The 19,504-nt window shown below is 45.1% G+C and overlaps 1 protein-coding gene across 6 annotated transcripts in view; it reads right to left on the bottom strand.

Annotated features, from left to right (window-relative positions):
- Positions 1–19,504, bottom strand: part of RAD51D (DNA repair RAD51-like protein) — a 232,496-nt gene that overhangs the window by 160,465 nt on the left and 52,527 nt on the right. For all 6 annotated transcript variants that reach the window (XR_015692605.1, XR_015692604.1, XM_087689189.1 and 3 more), the window contains exons 2-3: positions 16,667–16,746; positions 16,455–16,570 (exon numbers count right to left, since the gene is read on the bottom strand). Coding sequence is in view for 4 of the 6 variants with exons in the window: in XM_087689189.1 (XP_087545315.1) it covers positions 16,455–16,570; positions 16,667–16,746 (196 nt within the window). In the remaining 2 variants the exon portion in view is untranslated. The remainder of the gene's footprint in view (positions 1–16,454; positions 16,571–16,666; positions 16,747–19,504) is intronic.

The following is a 19,504-nucleotide window of genomic DNA, read 5'->3' as shown; positions in this document are numbered from 1 at the left end:
CACTGCTGCAAAAGATGATTAAATGCTAAACACATGCCAGAAATAGCTCAAATAGTGCACAAAAGTTTGCATTTGATGTAGCCACGGCTGGAAAATGTCGTCGCCAACAGTGATCAGAAATGCCCACTACTAGATGGCTGATTGATGCATAAAACCTCACAAAAAAGCAAAGCATGTGTGGTCTCCCCTTCGTAGAACCTCCAGATTCTCTCTTTTGGCAACAATACCATGTGAGTGCCCGCAAAAAAGAACACAAACACAAAGAGCAAAGGGAATAGGGAGACTGATATGAACACAGAAATTTGAAGGAGAAATCTGGACTGATCTGAAAATGGATTTCTGAATACAATGTGGTCCCCACATGCAGCCCGAAGCCCCAATGAGGACACCAGATCAGGCTGATGATAGATAAATATGCAAACACTAACAGACGTAGAGTGATGATCTGCAAAACAAGATGGTTACCTTTTTTTCTCCTTTGGGGCAGGGGGGTGGGGGGGTTGTAGTGGAGCAGCCCCCAAACTGGCCAACTGCTGCAAAATAGTGCCCTGAATGTGGCCAACTACACCTGCTGAGCAATTCATGCAGCTGCCTGATCAAAATGCTGATCACCAGCCCTAAATAGGGTGGTCCAGTGTGAACGCAGCCTTTAGGCAGCCTGAAACTGAAATGCATGGAATTGGATCAATGACAGTGAGTATAAACACACTAAAATTGACTATAACTGAAATGCACGCTGATGCAAGGGCTACAAACAGTCAGAGCTCCTCTATCTCCGTCAAGACTCTGACAGAGCTCATAACCAAGAGATGGCAAGCATGAATATATACAGGTTAACAGTTAAAAACTCTGCCACCATCTGCATCTACCAATCTTTCTTATCTAACAATCCCCTTCATTATAGGCACATTAGGTGGAGATTAGATTTTCTATGCCTTGTACATAGTGTCTTCTGCCCTATCAAACATTCTCTGGCAGCCCACATGGAACAGCAGCAGTCATTCCTTCTCTACTACTGCTGTTTATGGACATTCCAGCCTTGGGCGGCCACATTTCACTTGGCACACATTCAGACTGCTATAAGGGCAGGCAAGACCGTTTCTTGGGTGGACAGAGTTGCAGTCACTTATCAACATAGCACTTTATCGGTTGGCAGTATATTGTTGCAGTTGGCCAGTTTTCACGTGCTTTTGCAACAGGTTGCCAGCTACTGTATTGCGGGCTATTTATAGCCTTATGCTCCTGCCCTCCTTGATCATTGCATGCAGCTGACTTGTCACACTCTACTGCCGTCACAGTCATCCTTACAGCCTTCATCAACTTTGTGCATAAGATTTCATCATCTTCTACCATCAGTCTGGTGCCCTCCTTGATGTGATATTCACATGTGCAAGGGCTGACTGGTCGCAGCCTTGTATTGCATTCAGATCAGAGTGTTATTTCTTCAACTTCATCTGCATTTCCATCTTCTCTCATACTCTCTTTCTCTTCTCTCCATGTTCTTTTGCTTTGGTTGCTCTCTCACAAACATACCTATGAACGTACCATTTGAACACCATGGTTTTCATTTTGACTGCAGCAGTCTCCTATATCTGATGCACCATGTGGCTGGTTTCCTAAGTCAAATATCAAAGCTAATCAAGCAATGCTTTTAACCATGGGCCTAAATACTACTTTCCAAAATGGAAGACATCCTTTGCCTTAGCCTATTGCTTTGACTTGACAAAATACTTGGGATCGCATGACCCTATGGTCAAGAACCGATGCAAGTTCCAATGAAAATGTAACAAGTTGTATCCCTTGTCAAGAAATGGCTAAGCAACCAGAGACACAATAGGGCTTGCAAGGAGAAACACAAACTGTGTACCGTGAACATTGAAAAGAGAAGAGAAGAGAAACTCAGATGAATGAATGAAATAATGAAATGAATCTAATACAAGGGTACCATAGCACGAAGGACGCCCTGGAGTAAGGAGACTGCCAAAGAAGCCTTTGAGTCTACAAACACAACGATGATGAGGTGTCACCTACAGCAAGGAGACTGCTATCAAAGAGGAGCCTTTGAATCCGCAACTCAGGGATGATGATTCGTGATGCATGGAACATGGAGACTATGGTCAAAGGATGAGGAGCCTCTAAGTGTGCAAACACAGGCTTGAAGATTGATGCCAATTGTCAACTAGAGAGTGACATTAGAGGTGCAAAAGGAGTGAGTGTTGGGTTTTACTAATGCTTACACTCACATAGGAGTGTTGGTGATCCGCAGTAGGACATTGGGGCACTTTCTACTCTCTGTAAGAGGTTTTTTCCCCAAGTTATATTACTCTTTGTTTGTGTATTTATGTTACACAGTTCGGTCACTTATCACACATTACACACTTTCGTGTGTGAACGCACCTTAGGGCACTTACACAACCCTAAAGTCACAGGATTGTACTTTGTCTTTGGAGTTAAACACTTTGGAATTAATCAAGTGTCGAGCAATGACCACACTCTTACTCTCTCTATTGTCTCCACACTCTATGTCGAGCTAATAGCTGCCATCTCGAAACCAACAAGTAGTATCAGAGCAAGGTTACCCCGGCAACCACTCAGAGCGCCCGTCAACAGCTGTAGCAACCATCGCCAGTCCAGCTGCCACCTCTCTGCAGACCGCCCTACAACTCCCACGCAACGCCCAGTCAGCACCTGCAATGCCACCCAACCGCCACCAGCTGCAGCACTGCCTAGCCAGCGGCCACCCTGCAGCTCCACCGTCCACCAGCCCAACAGGCTGCACCGCGTATCTCCAATCACACTGCGCCGCCAATCCCACCAGCTTGTCCAGGCCACCACCTGCACCCTGTCCAATTCCGCCACACTCGCTTGCAACCAGACTACACTGCTCGCCAGCCTGGGCAATCCCACCTGCAATGCCAGCACCCTCAGCTCCGGCTCGGTCCTCGACACGTCCTTGGCTACAGGTATATCTTCTTATTTAATTCAAATTACCAGAGCCAAAGCAAGGGGCTTTTGCAGGGAAAGGTCCAAGCAAGGGGCTTTTGCAAGGAAAGGTCCATTTTCGCTACAGCAAGTGCTTTCTACACAAATCGCATAAATCTGTTGGAATTCGGGTCAGAAAATTTGGGGCTTTTGTATGTTTGGCAAACATTGGCGTACATACTGAAGTTTCAATCTGAAATTGACTGAAACTGCACATTGGACGGTCAAATTTTGGGGCTTTTGTGGTTTTAGTGCTTCTGAGCACTGTTCTTGCATTGGACAGCATGCTACTTGCTGAAATCTGGAAAATTTTCAGCACATTGAAACAGTACTGGTCAAGTGACACAATTTAGTTGATTGCTGCAATTTCTGGAAATTTGCAGATTTCCAAGTCACGTCAGCTTTTGTTATGACTCTTGTGCCTTTTGGAAGAGTGACATTTATCATGGCAAATCAAAGATAGAGTGATGTCTTCACTTATGTATCTAAAGAGGATAGATTGGATGGCAATAACTATTCTCTCTGGTCCTTCATGATGAAGAATGTACTCGTTGCAAAAAATCTTTGGAATTATGTCAATCAGGAAGAAGTTCCTCTTGGAAATATGGCTCCTGCCACTCCTCCACAAGAAGGTTGTGGTCAAAGGCAAGCCCCAATTCAACCACCACCCCAAAGAACAACTACACAGAAGGCTAGGGACACTAGGGATGCCCAAGAATTGTCACTTATTGCATTGGCAATATAGCAATCTATAATCCCGCATATTCGATCTGTGGGGGTCACTGCAATTACATGCTTACAGTGATTCCGATTGGGCTAGAGATTTTGATTCTCGTCACTCTACAAGTGGAAATTGTTTCTTTCTTGGCTCATCTTGCATTTCTCGGCTTAGCAAGTCACAATCCATTGTTGCCACATTATCTTGTGAAGCTGAATACAAGACAGCTTTCACTACCACAATTGAATGTGTATGGCTGAGATGTTTGTTGGCTGATCTTAATATTGTTAGACAGTCATTTCCTAGACAGTCAGACGGCAGAGGACATGTCAAGAGTCGGACAGCAGGCAGGTATAGGTGCCACGTGGCACAGCAGGTATAGGCGCTACTTTTATGGGCAGTCGGACAGATTCTGCAGTATTTTAGGTGCAGTCGGTTGCATTAAATGCAGCCGACCTCCTGCTGTGATTGCTATTTTTCCTGGCTATAAATAGCCAGCCCCTAGTACACACTTGGTCATTATTATTCAATGATTTCAGATTCTGATCTTGAGATCTGTTGGCTGAGACAGACTGTGCTCGCGCTGATGGAGATCGAGGTCATCAAGTCGGAGACATAAGCAGATATTTCCTCTGCCCCCTTGTTATACAGCATACTACAGTGCAGATTTTCTGCGTTTACATTGTCTCCTTTTCTCTCTCTCTCTCTTCTCTGTGTTCACTCTCTCTGTCTTTGTCCTACGCTTCCGCATCGCTGCACTCTGACATGGTATCAGAGCAGTGAAGATAGATTGACTGAGGGCTGAACCACTCTGAAGAGGAGATTTCAACGCGACACAAGGCTGGGTTTCCAAGATTCGAGGGCAAGCGGGAGGACTGCGCATCGGAACAAGGCTGAAGTGAGCCTTGGCGTGCGGGAAAGGAGTCTAATCAGTGAATTTGCAACAAGCTATTTCTGTTTGAAGGGGAGGAAGGCTGCGTTTGAGGCCTTCCTTTGCAGATTTTACCTTTTCATCGCCTCCAACGGGTGAAGAAGGTTTGGGCAGCAGAGGAACCAGCCCTAGAAGGCTGTGTTTACACAATCAGAGAGGGCTGATTTTGCGTTTGTGCAGGTATTACAGGTTAACATGTCTACAGAGACTGGTTTGGAGTTCCAGGCGATAAGGGATAGGAAGGTGCTTGTCCGATCAAAGCTTGATGGTGACAATAACCGCATCTGGGGGGTGATGATGTTGGCCATTTTGGAGTCTTATGATTTGGCGGAACTAGTGATGGAGGAAATTAACAGGCCCTCGGTGAGGGATGAGTCCAAACTCTCTTCCAATGCTCGCGCAGAGTTGAGCAAGGCCCAGTCTCATTGGGACAAACTAAATGCCAAGATTTGATCTTTTCGGTTTTTGTCTTACACTACAGTTGTGATAGCTCACATCAAGCACTTTTGACGGTGGCTTGAGAGATATGGCTGGAGCTCGATCAGAATGTACAACCGGATGACCCTAATGAAGAGGGTTTCTTTGGAGGTGCAGATGCAGACCTTGTCCGCGAATAAGTCTTCTTCGTTTCGGGAACACGTCAACAAGCTTCCGCACCTTCAGATGCAAGTTCAAAATGCGGGGAAGCCTATTTCCTCTGAAGACATGGTGATCACTTTACTGTCCCAGTTGCCGCCACGATTTGGTACCTTCTATTCCGCTCTTATTGCATCAGGGAAGGAGTAGACTCTTCGGTGGAAAGAGTTGGTTCCTATGATCTTGGACCGGGAGGAACAATTGAAGGGACAGAATGCTTCCAAATCGGAGGCATTGGTTGGTCAAGCCTCTCAGAAGAAGGGGAAGGACCAAAAGAAGAAGAAGGAGGACAACAAATCCAAGAAGGACAAGGAGAAGGAATCGACTTGCCATATTTCTGGAAAGACAGGTCATTGAAAAAAAGGATTGCCCCAACAAAGACAAGAAGGATACCAAGAAGAAGGACACGAAGGATTCTGGAGCGGTGGCTGCACTCTCATCAAATGCTTTTCTACACTTAGCAGTCATTGAGGACTCCACACTGAAGACTTCTGATGCTGCGATGGCAGCTCCCTAGGCTCGTGAGTGGATCGTGGACACTGGTGCCTCCCGGCACATGACTCCGTCTCCCGTTGGTGCTGTCCATTTGCAACCCTCGCGTGGGCAGATTTTTATTGGAGACAGCTCTTCTGTGTCTATTGCTACGCGGGATGAGATGCAGCTTATTCCAGATGGACGTGGTGGTACCCACACTTCTGAGGTGTTGCATGTGCTAGGTTTGGGGTATCATTTACTTTCGATCCATAAGATTTGTGCTCTTGGCCTCTTGGTGGAGTTTGACAATGATACTGTTCGCATCCTTGATCGTGGATCGAGCAAGGTTCTCTCTGCACGGTATGAGAAGAATGGCGTCTACAATTTGAAGTCTTCTTCATCTCTTACTTCTCTTCTTCTTACTTCTCAGACAAAGTCCGAGCTATGGCATGCTCGGTTTGGCCACCTGAACTACGAGTACCTTCGAAAGGAGTCGCCAAGGTCGTTTGTCCCAGGATTGCCGGACATTGTGGTGAGCCATCACCCATTGTCTCCTGCATTCGTGGGAAACTGCATCGAGATGCGATTCCCAACAAAGCTTCACTTCACCCATGGAGCTTGTATCTACGGATCTTTGTGGCCCGATGAGGACCGAGTCCCTGAAGGGAAGCTTGTACTTCATGTTGATCGTAAACGACTACAGCAGGATGACTTGGGCCTATTTCTTGACTTTGAAGTCAGAGGCTTTCTCTCACTTCAAGGATTGGCTTCTCTTTGAGGAGAGCCATCCTGGCCGGCGACTGAAGACCTTGCGTTCAGAAAAGGGAGATGAATTTATGTCTAATGAGTTTCCTCGTTTTTATGCAGATAGGGGCATTAACCAGGAGTTTGCTAACACCAACACTCCCCAAGAGAATGGCAATTTGGAGCGGAAGAACCGAAGTGTGATCGAGATGGCACCCACCATGATGGAGCACCGACAGACACCTAAGTTTCTGTGAGCAGAGGCAGTGGCTACCGCAGTTCACATCCTCAGTCGATCTCCCACTTCGGTCGTTGACAGGATGACACCTTTTGAGGCTTACTTCTGGACTAAGCCTGATGTTTCTTATTTCAAGATCTTTGGGTGTGACGCTTATGTGCACATTCCAAGGACGCAGCATGATAAGTTCGAGGCGGCTTCCCGACGACAGGTTTTTGTTGGCTATAGCTCCCAGTCCCAAGGTTATCGTTTGTTTGAGTCCATCAAGCCGGATGTCTACACGAGCCAAGATGTGCGGTTCCTGGAAGTTCCGGCCACAGAGGGGGGTGAGGAGCACCTCGTCCTTGGAGATCCACGGAAGAGTTGGGCTCCCGAGACAGTTCCTTTGGAGCCAGAGCCTCTTGATGGAGATTCTTCTTCTAATTCAGAGTCTTCTCTTCCACCGGCCACCCCCGATGAGCTTCCGCCGGTGGATGTTCCTGAGTCTTCAGCAGATGGAGAGCGTCGGGGTGCAGTTTGTCCTCCTCCTCGTTGGGGCCGTGACACAGTCCGAGATTGATTCATGGATCAAGGGAGTCCTTGAGGAGTGGGAGCCGCAGGATGGACCGTGGAGGTCACGGAGGAACCAGGCGCATTCTTCAGAGCTTCTTTGCTCCAACTATTGTTTGCTCACCCGTGTTATACAAGATCAAGAGCCCACTTCAGTGAAGGAGGCTTTGCAGTGTGATCATTGGCAGAAGGCCATGGAAGCCGAGTTGGAGGCTATTGAGAGGAATGGTACTTGGTCACTTGTGCCTCGTCCCTCTCACAAGAAGGTGATTGGTGTCAAGTGGGTCTTCAAGACCAAGTACCTTTGCAATGGTTCTTTGAGCAAGCACAAGGCTCGCCTTGTTGCTAAAGGTTTTGCTCAGTGCCCAAGCATTGATTTCCATGATACTTTTTCCCCCACTGCTCGTATGGCGACTATTCGAACTATTCTTGCCTTGGGTGGCCATAGGAGATGACCTGTCTATCAGTTGGATGTGAAGTTGGCCTTTCTGAATGGTGACTTGCAAGAGGAGATCTATGTTGAGCAACCCCCTGGCTTTGGATCCTCGGATGGGAAAGTTTACAGGTTGAAGAAGGCCTTGTATGGCCTCAACCAAGCTTTGCGTGCATGGAACGAGAAGATTGACTCATTTCTTCAGTTGAAGTTGGGATATCGACGCTCCAAGGCTGATCCGCAGCTTTATGTGCACACTTCCAAGGTTGGTCGTGTGTTGTTTGTGTTTTATGTTGATGATTTGATTCTTATAGGGGATCATGCACAGAAGGTCCGAGAGACCAAGACAGCTTTACATCAAGCATTCGAGATGACGGATTTGGGGCTTCTTCATTTCTTCGTGGGTCACGAGATTTATCAATCTCACAGGGGGATTTTCACCTCTTAGCAGAGGTACATTCAAGAGCTCTTGGTGCTTTTGATATGAAGACTTATTGGCCCATTACTACTCCTATGTATCCGAATTGGAAGGCCACTTCACACTCATATTCTCCTGTGATGGATGCTTCACGCTACCGTCAATTGATTGGATCCTTGATTTGGCTTCTCAACACTCGTGTTGATCTTTGTTTTGCTGTGGGACTTTTGGCAGGGTTCATGACTGAAACCAAACAGGTGTATTGGCAGGCTACCCTGAGGATTCTTCGGTATTTGAGGGGGACTTCTGACTTAGGGATTTCTTACCCCACAGGTACAGATGCTTCTAATCTGGTTCTTGCAGGTTGGAGTGACTCAGATTGGGCTGGCGATGTGAACCACCAACAGGCTACTGTTTTACCTTGGGTACAGGTGTTATCTCTTGGAATAGCAAGAAGGAGCCCACGGTAGCCCTTTCTTCTACTGAGGCGGAGTATTGGGCTGCATCTTCTACCACATGTGAGGTTGTGTGGCTTCGGAGATTGTTGGAGGAGCTTGGCTGCCCCCAGACTCGTCTTACTCTTCTACGGTGCCGCAATGAGAGTTGCATTGCCTTGGAACGGAATCCTGTATTTCATGCCCGAACGAAGCACATTGAGATCCAATATCACTTCATTCAGGAGAAGCTTTTGGATGGGACCATTGATGTGGAGTATTGCACGACGGAGGATAATCTTGCAGATTTGTTTACAAAGGCGCTTCCCCAGGCTCTTCTTCGGCAGCATTCCAGATCCCTCCGCCTTTTGACCCGTCCATGATCTGAGAGGGGGTGTTAGACGTCATTTCCTGGACTGTCGCACAGTAGAGGACACGTCAACAGTTGGACAACAGGCAGGTACTGGTACCACGTGGCACAATAGGTACAGGCGTGACTTTTATGGGCAGTCGAACAGATTCTGCAATATTTTGGGTGCAGTCAGTTGCATTTAATGCAGTGGGCCTGCTGTTGTGATTGCTATTTTTCCTGGCTATAAATAGCCAGCCCCTTGTGCACACTTGGTCATTATTATTCAGTGATTTAAGATTCTAATCTTGAGATCTGTTGGCTAAGACAGAGGGCTAACGGAGATCGAGGTCATCAAGTCGGAAACATACGCAGATATTTCCTCTGCCCCCTTGTGTATTTCTACACTCTTATACAGCATACTACACTGCAGATTTTCTGCGTTTACAGTCTCCTTTTCTCTCTCTCTCCTCTCTCTGTGTTCACTCTCTCAGTCTTTGTCCTACACTTCTGCATCGCTGCACTCTGACAAATATATGTCACGGAGTCTACTCCTTTGTTACTAACAGTCAGAGTGCCATTGTAATGGCACAGAACCCAGCGTTTCATGCACGCACGAAACACATTGAGATGCATTATCACTTTGTCAAAGAGAGGCTACATGCTTGGGATATCAGCCTTGTCTATTGTCCTACCAACAACAATGTGGCAAACATCTTCACCAAAGCTCTTTCTCGTAAGAAATTTGAAGCATTTCGCAATGCTTTAGATTTGATCTCCTTTGATGGATTATCCTTGTATACTGATCACTTTTCACTCCAAGAGGGTTTGTTGGGTTTTACTCACACCAACGCTCACATAGGGATATCGGTGATCCACAGTAGGACATTGGGACACTTTTTCCTCTCTATAAGAGAGAACTTTTTCCCAAGTCGTGCTACTCTTTATTTGTATATTTATAAGTCGTGTTACTCTTTATTTGTGTATTTATGTTACATAGTTTAGCCACTTATCATACATTACACACTTTCGTCTGTGAACGCACCTTAGGGCACTTACACAACTCTAAAGTCTAAGGGTTGTACTTTGTACATGGAGTTACACACTTAGGAATTAATCAAGTGTCAAGCACTGACCACATTCTTACTCTCTCTACTATCTGCACACGTTGTACTAATTTGATAGCTGCCATCTCCAAACCAACAGTCAAAAGCTGAAAACACAAATGTGGCAGCCTCTAATACTGACGCCTGGTGGGGGGGACGGTCACCAGCAATGAAGGAGATCCCAGATACAACAAATGCAAATGGGTGAAGCCTCCTAACTGCCAAATGCAGGGTGCAACGGATGGTAATTTATTGCCAAGTGATGAACGAGCCGGCTAGACAGCCAAATGCAAATTGTTGAAGCCGCCTAGAGGAGGAGCTATCACCAGCTCTTAGAAGCCAACACCAGGAGGAGAAGTGTTGTCGCCCACTGTGTAGGGATAACGCCAACTAAGGATGTGTTGTCACCAGGGTGGAAAAGCTGATGCCGACCGACTCTAAACACAAAACTAAATTAGAGTAGACAATGCGGCTAAAGAAGATGAAGGAAGGAGAGAGGAGAGACGGAAGTCTCAGAAGAAGTGAGTGTGGTGAGATGTGGTTAAGAGTGAATGGAAGGTGTCGTATATATAGGCATGAACTATCTTGAGTCTTGCCTGCTAAAGTATCTCGTACGACGCTTCGACACTCTCGGAAGGCCCTAGAAAGCCTATTTGGGGCTGAAAACTAAAACTAAAAATGGAAATGGAGGAAAATAGTACAAAATGATGTGGTTTCCCAACACCCCCTCTTAGGCCCAAAAAGGAGCCCAAAAAAAAGGAGTGAGGTGAAGAGAAGAAGATCCACCCTGTAATTCGAGAATGCCACCTAAAAGGAGACCTAGAAGATAGTCAAGAGACTGAATGAGCAGTAGAACCTGAAAACACAACCTCGGGTGAGATGCACTAGCTCTGTTATACCATGCTAGAAGGAATATGAAGGCCTACTCGCAAAGTCGCAGCTGAAAAACCAAGGGCCCCAATCAAAGATAGATCCTTTAAAGATTGGGTAGGAGTAAAGGAAAGGATTGCTCGAAAGAAAGCCACTCCTCGAAAGTAAATGATAGTTGGTGAGGAACTTCACAAGTAGGAGAGTCCCCCTTTGAAACTGGAGGAGTAGGAGTCCCCCTCTGAAGCCAAAGAAAAAGAGAGATGCCCCCTTTGAGGGAAAAGGAAAAAGATCCCCCTCTATAGTCCCCCTCTGAGAGAGATAGGGGCTCCAATGCATGGATTACAAACTCCGAGGTATCAAATGATGAAGGAAGTACCATCACTCATGCGAAGAAGGTATCTGGGGCTCAAAAGGAGGAAAAGCCAAAGAGCACCCAAAGGTGTCTTCCTAAACTTGAGGATAAGAGGGTGGGGTAGAAGGAGGCTCAAGGTGAGCCAAGGGCGGGAGACAGTTGCAGCCTCTCGAGGGTGTGGACTATGGAGGAGATATGGGCTGTGGGAGCCACTAAACCCGAAAATCAGTAGGAAAAACGTCCACACATTGTGGTGGTCTTTAGGAGGATGTATAGCCTCATGAGGGCTTAAGCCTCTATCTGCTCAAAAGAACTTAGGGCGCATTGGATGTGGCTTATGGCCTTGGGCATAGTAAGTTGAAAGCTAATGTAGAACAATCTCTGTGGCCCAAAAAGCAAAGGTAGCACAAGGAGTGGCTCGAGGAAGCCACATATACTCTGGTGGGATCGGGAGCAATGGTCAATGTCGACAATCGTCGGTGGGGTAACAGTTCCTGCCATAGTAGGAGCACCTAGCAGATGGGCAATCTGGTGGGGGAGATGCCATGATACTAAAGTGCCAACCTGGGAAAGGGAGGGTGGGAGGGAGAAGAAGGATATCTCCCAATGACGCAACAAAAATGATAAGGAAATCACATGTGGATGCCAAACTTGCAACCTGTCTTTACCTTCAATAATGTAGAGGATTTTTGCAGCTCACTCAACACCTTTGGCTCTAATACCATGTCAAGAAATGACTGAGCAACCAAAAAGGCAGTAGGGTTTGCAAGGAGAAACACAATCTATGTACAACAAACACTAAAGAGAGAAGAGAAGAGAAACTCAGATGAATGAATGAAATAATGAAATGAATCTGATACAAGGGTACAGTAGCACGAAGAATGCCCTAGAGCAAGGAGACTACAAAAGAAGCCTCTGAGTCTGCAAACGCAAGGATGATGAGGTGTCGCCTAGAGGAGGGAAACTACCATCAAACAGGAGCCTCTAAATCTGCAACTCACGAATAATGACAAGTGATGCCTAGTGCAAGGAGACTGCCATTGAAGGATGAGGAGCCTCTTAGTTTGCAAACGCAGTCCTAAAGAGTGACACCAACTGTTGGAGAGTGATGCCAGAGGTGAAGGAGTCAGAAGCTGAAAATGCAAATGTAGCAGCCTCTGATGCTGACACGTGCTGGAGAAGAAGGTCACCAGCAATGAAGTAGATCCCAAACGCAGCAAACGCAAATGGGTGAAGCCTCTTGATTGCCAAACGCACACTGCAGGGGCTGGTAATCTGTTGACAAGTGATGAAGAAGCTGGCCAGATAGCCAAACGCAAACTGTTGAAGCAGCCTAGAGGAGGAGCTGTCGCCAGCTATCAGAAGCCAACGCCAGGAGAAGTGTTGTCGTCCACTATGTAGGCATGTCCCCAGTGGAGGATGTGTTGTCGCTAGGGTGGAGAAGCTGACGCCAGGCTAAGAATGGACTCCAAACGCAAACCTGATGCAGAGTAGACAGGGGCGTCTAAAGAAGATGAAGAGAGGAGAGAGGAGAAACAAAAGTCTCAGAAGAAGTGAGTGTGTATGTGGTCAAGAATGAATGCGTGTTGCATATATAGGCACGAACTCTCTCAAGTCTTGCCCATCGAAGTCTCTCATATGACGCTCCAACACTCTTAGAAGGCCCTAGAAAGTCTTTTTGGGGCTCGAAACTGAAACTAAAAATGGGAATGAAGAAGGGAAACTATACGGAATGATGTGGTTTCTCAACATCCCCTAGCCATGGTGCTTCAAAGAAACATGTGGGATAAGTTGAGAACATAGAGTACAAGGACAAAGATAGTCCACACTCTCCGTGGAAGATGGGAGAGGATGCAGGCCAGCTCTAAGAGAATGAGGAAGAAAAAAGATGATTTCCTGTAGATTACGGATTTGGACAGCTTCTTTCATACTATCCCTTAGATGATCTTGCATTTTAGCCCACCAGATTGGTTGTTCACACAACTGTTGTATATTTTATGTACTTAGTTACTCTTCATAGAGTTGCTTGCACTTTGTATTTACCTCAGGGGGGTTTTCCTCCAAGATGTTATTAATAGATTTCTCTTTTCTTGGAGAAAAAACATAAGAGTACAAAAAACTCAGATACCACACAAATGCGCAAAATGAGAGTTAGGAATGAATACAAGATGCTTTGCACAAGCAAGATAAGAGATACAAAGCATGAACATAGAGCAATATGACTGATGCCAATTTCAAGGGAAGCAGAACCAAAGGCAAAGCTCTAAGCAAAGGGTGCAATTTAACAAGGTAAGAGATACAGAGCATGAACATAGAGCAATATGCCAATTTCAAGGGACTCTAAACCAAAGGTGAAGGCTCAAAGCAAAGGGCACAATTTAACAAGCCTCTGTCTCTCTAGGAGCAAGCTGAAGGGGAGTTGACGGGGTTGTGGATGACACCATGAACAGCAGGAGGAGTATGTTGTATTTCAACAAATCCTAGATGTGGGTAGGAACCCAAGCCAGGGAGTGTCATACTCAAATGGAACATGCACTCAATGTTTAACAAGCTTGAGAAGCAGCATAGCTGCATTTGGTATGCAAAGGCTGTAGGACAACAATGGGATAGTCAGCAATTGAGAATGCAACTGATGGGAGCAGCTTTGTGATATAGCAGCTTGGTATGCCTTGCAGGACAGCAGTGTCAGATGGTTAGATAGAACCTAGTTTTCTCACTTTAAAAGGCGTCCTTTAAAAACGACTCAAGGTCTCAATTATGTCACATCTAGTGTGATTACAACACTTGAACCTCATCTAAACACTAGGATGATATGGGACATAGCTCTTGCAGTGGGCTTTTTGGCACAGTACGCTGCTGGTCCAAACCTGTTTTGCTCTGTGGTTTCTGTTTCTTTCTATGCTCATATGGATTGTGCCATGTCATGTATGCAGGTTGGAGATATATGTAGGCATTTCAAGTAGACTTAAGTGTAGTAGAATGAAGATGTCTCTCTAGCGAAATGGTGTCACGGTTGGTGATGTATGCACACTGTGGATGAGGTGTACTGACATGCAAGAGAGAGAGCCAAGCAAGCATGATCTAGGGTACAATAAGATGGTCAAGTCCAGGATAGCTGGTAAAGAAGAAGCCTATTAAGTAATTTCACTATACTCGCACCAAGATTGAAGGGGAAGTAAATGAAGGAACCACAATGACCATCAAAAATGGCTAGCCCATGCACTCCATCAAAAGTACAAAAAGTGCTCTACATACACCAAGCAAAGAGTTGTGGTCTAATCTTCTGATCAAAGATCATCAATGGCTAGTTCCTAAAGCGAATGCTTTATGGGGATTGCGTAAATCCCGGTCATGGTGGAGGGCAACTGTGATGGAGGGCTGGTTGAACAAGACACCCTTTAAATATAAAGTCTTTCTTTGGAGAGTGATGATTGGGGGTCTTCCGCTTGCTTCGGCTCTTTCCAAGCGACGAATCTCCAATGGCACCTGTTTCTTTTGCACCACTACTATGGAATCCGCCCGCCACCGATTTATTTCTTGCCCCGTCGCTAAGAAAATCTGGTTATTTTTGTCAGCTGTTTGGCGAGGGGTGGTGGGTATCACCCTGCGCCCCTTTGATTGGGTTTTTGACCAGCCCAAATACTCTACTCCCGCACAGCCACATATGAAGCTCATGTATCACTTTCTTCGATACTGGGGCTGTTGGCATAACTGGACCATTCAGAATGCATTTCTGTTTGACTCCGCCTATAATGTTCAGCGGCATATTGTGAGGCTTAAGGGCCTCTTGTATTGGCAGTTAGCTCTTCTCCATCGTTCTGATTTGCTTTCTACGGAGGACTTCCGTCCCTGGCATATGGCAATTTCCTCCGCATCCTTGCCATGACATTGTAACTTGTAGTACTCTTCACATGATGGCTTGGATTGTCGACATCCAATCCCATCCCCTCTATATAAATCTCTCTATTCATGGGATCCTCCATCTCAGAGAAAGGGTGTTGTGAACTAGTTGGGCAAGCATTGAAGTCTCTAGCTCTAGCAAAATATCTCCTACACTAGAACACTTCATAATGTCCACATAAGTGGCATGTATGAAGAGTTTCCTTGAGTGCAATATCAAGAAGTGGTCAAAACAAAGCAGAAGACCACGAGACAGATAGCTTGAAGTTGCTTTATCCTATTCCTGGTCCATAGTAAATGTGCCTCTCATCTTGCTTGACTACCTTGATCACATGCTCTAGCTCCCCTTTCTAAGTTCCTCTGGATCCTCTAGTGCCTCCTGTTGTGTGTAGATGTGGACAGCCACCCATCTGCATACGTATCCTGTCCGCTCAGACAAGTGGCTCCCTCTCATGTACAACAGTATGTGCTTCCCTCTGAACTTTTGGCTAGAAAACAATCGGGTAACTTGACGTATTGAGAAAATCGGCCAGCAGGAAGAAATCTTTGGGTAATATATTGGCCAGACATCAGAAAATGGTGGAAATAGTCAAACAAGCATCCGCCACAACTTACAAGGCAATTGGGATCACATTCAAGGCACCTCAAAATGGCATAAAGAATGTCAATTGGTCATTCTTACTGTGTGGACTCCAGAATCCTTTGTTATAAAGAGGCAGGGCTCTAAATGGCCATCATGACTGTTTATCCCACCTAATGTGCCTAGTTTTTCTTGTTTTGTTTGTCCTTGAAGATGATGCACTTTTGAGCTTCTTCTGTATTTGGTAACGCCTAGGATTTTCCCATTTCAAATAAGAGAAGGATCTCTCACTTGGGTCCAAAAAAAGGGGGAAGTTGCATTTTCTGTTTATTTTTAAGATCCATGACCTGGATCCTTGTTCCTTAAGAACAAGATTGAGGAATAAAAATGGCATAATAGGCTTGCTTCACAACCAAGTTCAGTTCCAAATCTTGGAAGCAGCAAATGCAGAAAAACTTACTTGGAGAAAAGGCACTCCCAGCTCACGGGTGAACTAAAACTTAGTATGGTTTATTTACATTAAAAGGAGTAAAAAGCAGTTCAAAATGGGCTACAATAGTGGCCAAGCTTTTGTCCTGTACAGTCAACCATTATTTTAAATAGTTAGAAATCTGAAATTATCGGCCATTAGCATGCAAAGTCAGTCTCAGACTCCACCTTTCTAATCAAAACTCTTCCTTCTGTCATTCACCCCTTACCTGAATCTCTAATAGCCAAATCTCTCACATCAACATCCTCACCTCTCACAACCTGTCGGAAGAAAATGGATTTTCTGTTGAAGAATATTGAACAGATCAACACCATCCCACCATACTGCATGGTTCTCTTCCAAATGGTAAAGAATGTCTGCCACGGCCTAAAAAGCATGATGTAAGGTTGTCAGAGAAAGTAGACGTCCATAACATTGTCCTCCAAAAAATATTGAGGACAAAGGAACCAAAAGCAAGGCTACCTGCTTGTAGTAAACTGACTCCTCTTGATGTCCAGCTAGGGAAACTAGTGTGTACATATCATGCACCAAGAAATCTTCAACTGTGTTACATAACAAGATGAAAGCTGAGCTGCATATACTTGATTCATTATTTTGGTTTTTAATGAATAGCTCATGAGTACTTTAGTCTTTCCCATACAAAGTCTCTTATCAACTGAACAATAAAAATGCATTAAGCTTTACAATGTCTTTGTGCAAATACAAAGAAAGACAAAGAATAGTCCTATGCCTTGGTTGGGCACTCTTGCAGCATACATGCCATAGCATCATGCTGCTGAAAATCTCCCATCACAAACACTGCCTTGTCACCACACTTTGTCAAAGTCAGTCAAAGGTGCAGAGCATATCTACTAGGAATGGGGAACAGAAACAGGGAATGCAATAGGAATGGAAGGGATAGGGAATCTGAATGGGGAGGGTACGGAAACTTTAAAAATAGGTAAAATTAGCATTTGTTCATAATTTTGAGATAAATACTTCAGAACTATACAAGGACAATTCAAAAGCATCACTTTAAAGATGATATTTCATTAGTGAAAACAAAATAAATGGTGCATCATATATTAAGACCACTCAATGCAAAAAAATGAGTACATCCTACATAAAAATGAGAAAAGTAAAGGAAATCTTAAGCAAAACCCACTCCACCCAAGTCTCCCCCCTCCCCCCAAAAAAACCCCCCTCCAACCAAGTCCCCCCCCTCCCCACCACAACATGGCAACCCACTGAAAAAACCCCGCTCCATCCATCCCACCCCACCTCACCTCAAAAAACCCCGCTCAACCCACACTATTCGTCCTTTTGTGCAAAATTTTCAACAATGGTCCTTTTTGCAAGGTCTTTTACAATCTACTTTATGTTGTGCTATATAGCATAAGTTGGATTTGCGTAGATTTTCCTCTATACAAGCAACTTTTGCAATAAGTGTAGTGAATGGCCCTAGTTTGCAACAATAATCTATTCCGCACGTTAGTTGTTGAGGACACATTGGATAGAACCAACTATCTACTATGGGCTTATGCAAAAGGGCTTCAAAACACTATGCAAGGAATTGAAATACATCTTGTTGTGGTTCAAAAAGCCGCAATTGCAATTGAATCAAGTGTTATTGAGAATGTTGCAAGTTCCAATTCTACTTCAATCAATACTACAGCACCACCACCTACTCCTAAGCACATTTGTTAGGATGGTAGACCTGACAGCTGGGCAACTGCAGGTCAAAGTGGAGGACCAGGCGGGACCAGCATCAGGCGAGGTGCTGAGCGTGTGTAGCGACCAGCAGGCACTAGTCGCAGCGTGGAGCAAGCAATGCCAGCGGGCACAACAATTCATGCAGGCAACAATCGCGACGACCTGCAGGGCACACAGGAAGGCATGATGGCAGAGACAGCGTGAGCTGAAGCGTGTTGGGAGACAGCCGGGCGACATGATGTGACAGGGTAGGGTCAATGGACCCCCCCCCCCCTCCCGCGTCAGTTGCTTTGTTTTTTTTTTTAAATCAAATTTTTCCCTAATCTCCTCATTACCACTTGTCTTTGACGGGGGTTCACACTTGTCTCTAATCTCATCTAGACCGTCATGACTTTCGAGTCAGAAATTGCAGACATTGCGAGTGGTGACCCAAATTAATTTGGGGATTTTGCCAAATTAGTCAAAATTTTGCCCCTTAGAGCAAAATTTCCTAACGTTGGATCCCAAAAATTTAGGGCTTTCATGTATTGGCAAAGCTTTACTCAGTTGGGTCAAATTGACTGACATTAATGCAATTTTAGACTTGAAATTTTGGCGATTTGCACAGAATTTGGTAAATTTCTGCATTTTTATGCGTGTGGTGGTGGCTGGTTCATATACAAACAGTAGAAATTTACGATTAAACGGTTTGATGGTCATGGATTTGACCTTTGGAAAGACCGTATGCATGGCATTTTGTTCCTAAAGGATTGTGAGGATGCTTTGCAGGAAGATAAAACCACACTAATGTCCAATGCAGATTGGGACAGAGTGAATAAAAAGGTTGTGGCTTACATAAAGATGCGTGTCACTGATGACATTTTGACAGACATTAAGGGTTTAGACATAGGTTATGCAATATGGGAGAAGCTGAAAACTACTTATGAGATCGCCACACCTGTTAATCATGTGCATTTAATGTGCAAGTTGGTGAATATGCGACTGGATGAGTCAAAGTCTGCAGCTGAGCACTTGAGTGCATTTACATGAATTCTTAATCAACTCAAAGATGCAAACTTGGACTTTGATGATAAGTTGAGGGCGATCTTTTTTATCATGACATTGCCTGACTCTTGGGAGACCTTGGTGGTTTCACTCAGTAATAACCCCAATCTCTCATATGATGGGGTGAGGGGTTCTATCTTGAATGAAGAAATTAGACGTATGTCTAGTGGAGACGGCAACAACTCAGCTTACAATGTAAGAGGCAAGGCTGAAAAGAAAAATGCAAATGCAGGACACAGAAATAGGAACAACAGCAAAGGAAAGGATAAGAGTGACATTACTTGCTATCATTGTGGTTGGAAGAGCCACAAGAAACCTGATTGCAGGTACTACAAGAAGGAACAAGAGAGAAAGAAAAATGCAGGAGTTAAAAAGAATGACGAAGATACAGATGCATCAGAGACAACCAAAGGCAAAGAGAAGGCCAATGTGGCCTTTAGCATGGTCATAGAAGAGCTTTCAGATACAAAGGCTGATATATTATGTGCAGTTGATTATGATGCCCTTCTATGTCACATGCAAGATATGCAGATTACCAAGGCTGATGTGATTGATGCACTCTTG

The sequence above is a fragment of the Lygodium microphyllum genome, chromosome 12, assembly GCF_053477565.2.
Source record: "Lygodium microphyllum isolate KBCC chromosome 12, Lygodium_microphyllum_v1.1.10, whole genome shotgun sequence".
In the NCBI taxonomy this organism is placed as follows: domain Eukaryota; kingdom Viridiplantae; phylum Streptophyta; class Polypodiopsida; order Schizaeales; family Lygodiaceae; genus Lygodium; species Lygodium microphyllum.
The sequence above is the reverse complement of the archived record's forward strand: the minus strand, read 5'-3'. Positions and strand labels throughout refer to the sequence as shown.